At 52.9% G+C, this 3,971-nt stretch overlaps 1 protein-coding gene across 1 annotated transcript; it reads left to right on the forward strand.

Annotated features, from left to right (window-relative positions):
* The first annotated feature begins 1,333 nt into the window (after nucleotides 1-1,333).
* LOC136528988 (protein SMALL AUXIN UP-REGULATED RNA 16-like) lies at nucleotides 1,334-2,102 on the forward strand. The gene has a single exon (XM_066522000.1). It carries the CDS (start codon nucleotides 1,474-1,476, stop codon nucleotides 1,846-1,848), a length of 375 nt encoding a protein of 124 aa, XP_066378097.1. The 5' UTR covers nucleotides 1,334-1,473; the 3' UTR covers nucleotides 1,849-2,102.
* The last annotated feature ends 1,869 nt before the right edge of the window (nucleotides 2,103-3,971 follow it).

Below are 3,971 nucleotides of genomic sequence, written 5' to 3' on the forward strand. Positions count from 1 at the left end.
CAATACGACGCACTCATACACACAGTCAAGCGGCTACGAAGCTCTTGACCACCTGTCAACCCTTCCATCAGAGACTTGGGACCAGTCCCTCTCTCGATCGTTTGTACCTCTTACTACAGACCGTTCACGGTGCTAATAACACGAGCAGCAGCAAACTGGACATAGGGACATTCGGCCCGAACCAGTATAAATCTTGTGTCCTTTAGCGCACCATCCGAGTCTAACGCGTATTACTATAAATTTACTTGTCGATGCTTGTACGAAACACCGACACTTTGTTTGTCCATGTGGTTACTGGTGATGGTTGTTTTCCTTTGTACGTGGTGTTGCTGATGCTCTTTTTCTCGCCCTTTGCTTGTATAACTCTGGGTTCATGACTCAACAATGTAACTACCACTACCGACTTTTGCTGAAAGTTGTGCGAATGAAATTCAGGTGGGATAATTCATCCCTTTGTAACCTTTAAAAACTATCGAGAATGACATTCCGCGTTCCAAATAATGAAGGGTGCCTGAATTGGAATTGCTGGTTGGTATTGACACGTTCGAAAAGAAACCATGTCCTGAACTTAACTGGAGTCTGGAGACCACTTTGCAAAAAAAAAAAAAAAGATAAAAGTTGATGGAAACTCATCTCAGATCAGATATAAAGAAGAGGGAAGAGAAATGGTTTGGAGGTAGGGATGAAAACGGTACCGATTCGAAACCGAATTCGTTTAGAGGGGTTGAGATCTGTCCGTATCTGAGTCCAGATATCCAACATCCGATATCGTATCCGTATTCGAATACTCAAATCATATTTTATCCAACGTAGTTGACACTATCCGTATTCGAATCTAAATCCGAACAAAAATATAAAAACAAATATAACATTGATGATATCCATCTATATCCGATCAGGGATCGGAGGTCCCCTGGCTAGGTAGGCAGTACGTACGATCAGGTACCCACCATGAGAAGATCCGGCCGGTACTACAGCCAGCCACTACTAGATTCACCGCGCCAATGAGTACCATCTTGACCCTCCGTGCATTGCACCTACTAAACGTACGGTCGGTGAAAAACATGGAGACTGCAGACAGGTGGTGCCGGGCCCACCATATGCATGCCCGGCAAGCCCACGGGCGCCCGGCCCCACCCTGCCCTGCCCCCGCTCCCTCGTCGCCGTACGTCTCCGCCCCACCACGCACCAGGCACCACCAACAACCATGGGCGCCGATCGACGATGCGCCACCTAGCTGTAATTCTCTCTTCTCCTTCTCCCACCCATCCGTCGATCCACCACCCATCACCCCCTCCTCTCCTGCCCGCCACGCCACTATATATACCACCCGCCCTCCAGCTCGCCGTCGCCCACCACCACATCGATCCCGCATTCCCGCTCCATCACCAGCTCCGGCCTCCAGCTCACTCTCGAGTTCGTCCAAGGCCCGGCCGCCAGTGGTCGTCGTCGACGTGCTTAACACACACACACATGGCGATCAAGAAGGGTGGCGCGGCGGCGTCGGGGCTGAAGCAGATCCTGAGGCGGTGCTCGAGCCTGGGCCGGCGCCAGCAGCAGCAGCACAGCGGAGAGGAGGACTACAACGAGGAGGAGGACGAGGCCATGGGGCTGCCGTCCGACGTGCCGCGCGGCCACTTCGCGGTGTACGTGGGCGAGCGGCGGCGCCGGTTCGTGGTGCCCATCGCGCTGCTGGACCGCCCCGAGTTCCTGTCCCTGCTGCGGCGCGCCGAGGAGGAGTTCGGGTTCGCGGGCGCCGGCGCCGGCGGCATCCTCGTCCTCCCCTGCGAGGAGGTCGCCTTCCGCTCCCTCACCTCCGCGCTCGCCTGCGCCGGCGGCGCCCGGTGAACGCACCGCGCGCCCTGCCGCGTGCATGCTTGTTGCATTTATTTGCATGCCCCGCGCGCCGCCTATTCGTTCGATTCATTGGTGTGGCCCACAGCTAGCAATAGCTACCAGCTACACCTACTGGCTAGCTAGCTAGCTCGGCGAGAGCATCTACGATGAAGGTTACGTTAATGGCGTGTGTAAATATAGATTATTAGAGAAGAAGAACAAGTACGTGGTGGTGCATGCGCGGAGGATTGTATTAGCGCGCGCCGCCGGCCCGCTGGACAGCTGCGATCGTCGAAGAAGAAGAAGAAGGAGATCGATGGAGAGAGAGGACGGATCATCGGAGTCGGAGAAGACGGATGGATGGAGCTTGTATGTAGTCCAGAGCTTCACTGGTTATTTTTTGCTGTTGGCCGCTGTTCTGCTGCACTGCATGTACGTTGTTTGTGATGCGTTCTACTTCCTGGCCTCCTGCAAGTAGATATGCATGGTTAGGCCAGTGCAGCAAGTGAACGACCATCATTTTTTTTTCTGTACATGCAAAGATACTGGCATGGCCGGCTAGCTGTAGTTAGCCAGAGCTAGATATATAGCTGATATGGGCGACCGTACGTACCGATATCAAGCTTGCATTCAGATATGCATACATATAAACATGTATATCCTGATGATTCAATGATTCATCGATCAATAAATCTTTTTTTTTGGCGCAAAGCAAAAAAAAAAAAAAAAAAAAAAAAACATGCATGGTTCATGACAATGATGATGATGTGTTCCTGTTTGTTTATTTGGTTGATCTTGTTTAGCTTTGCTCCTACTGTACGTACTACTGGTCGTACCCATCAGTACTACAGTACGTGCATGCATGTTTGTGTGATCGATCGATTGTGAAATAAATGAGGAAATCGATCCGCAGATCATCGTCACTCTCCGCGCGCGCTGTTTGCCTGGCCGTTTTAGTTTCCATTTTTGGATAACATTTGTTCTGCTTTTGACATCTAGTTAAGTTTGGATATGCGTGCATTGTGTTGTACTCCGACTGATCCAGTTGTTGGTTAGCATTAACATTGCACACTAACTGGGTATACATACTGGCATACACCTATATAGAGGCAAAAATTACAAGGCTTGTAGCAGGAGCAGTAGTACGTATCATCGCAGAGACGGCAGAGTAGGCACAGCATGCTATGAGCAGAACAGAGCAACAGCACCTGGGATTGATTCTGATTGTGCAGATGATAATCAAAGAGACGCAAGTTGAAAACTCTGTTACGAATCGAATAGATAGAGACGGGGAATTAAACAAACTCTGGATTTCCGGAGACAGAACAACCGCAGCGTTCAAGGGGTACCCCAGGGTCACATGGATCCACTGCATGCATGTCGTATCCATGTGGATGTGGTGGAGTCGCTTTTTCACCAGCGAGGCCGAGAACGAACGGAGAACGACCTCTTCAGGGCCGTCGTCGTCGTCGTACGTCGCCGGCAGATGCAGATTGGGACCCCGATCACCCACCCCAGCGTGCACGGCCACGAGTAGTGTTCGGCTCGGCCTCGGCCCCGGCTCGCGCGCGCGGGGGCCAACACGGCCGCGGCCACCAGCACGCAGCCTACGGATTCGCTCGTGCGCGGCGGCCAGCCCGGGCGTTGCCGTTGGCTCGCTAGCTCCGCATGCCAACTTGGCGTCCCGGCGGCCGGACTACACTGCATGCGCGGGCATCATCTCGCGCGATGTCGCTCTCAGTCTCTCAGAAACGTCACGGAGCAGACCACACTCTGGCAGACTGGCACTCTGCACTGGATGAACATGGCTGCACTGCATCATGGTAAAGAATAATAGCCCACATGCCACAGGTTTACTGCTGCTACTTGATGCGACGAGGTATAGCCGGATGGACCGGAGCTCCGACACGTCTGGTGGGAGAGCGAGAGTCACCTGCCAGTGCCATTGCCCCGGCGGGCCTCATGCATGCGTGCTACCGTGAGCCCGTGACGGTACCGTATGACGCATGCCAATCTGGACGACGAAGATCTTCTAGCCAGCCAGAGGCAGTACGCGTTTGCTTTCCTATATAAAGGAAGTAAATGTGACGGTACCGTACCGGCCGTATTCTGTTGACGAGGCTCTCAATATATCC

Source organism: Miscanthus floridulus, chromosome 19, assembly GCF_019320115.1.
Source record: "Miscanthus floridulus cultivar M001 chromosome 19, ASM1932011v1, whole genome shotgun sequence".
Classification (NCBI taxonomy): domain Eukaryota; kingdom Viridiplantae; phylum Streptophyta; class Magnoliopsida; order Poales; family Poaceae; genus Miscanthus; species Miscanthus floridulus.

Excerpts from the sequence above, each read along its gene's own strand:
- LOC136528988 (XM_066522000.1), top strand. The coding sequence starts at position 1,474 with ATGGCGATCAAGAAGGGTGGCGCGGCGGCGTCGGGGCTGAAGCAGATC.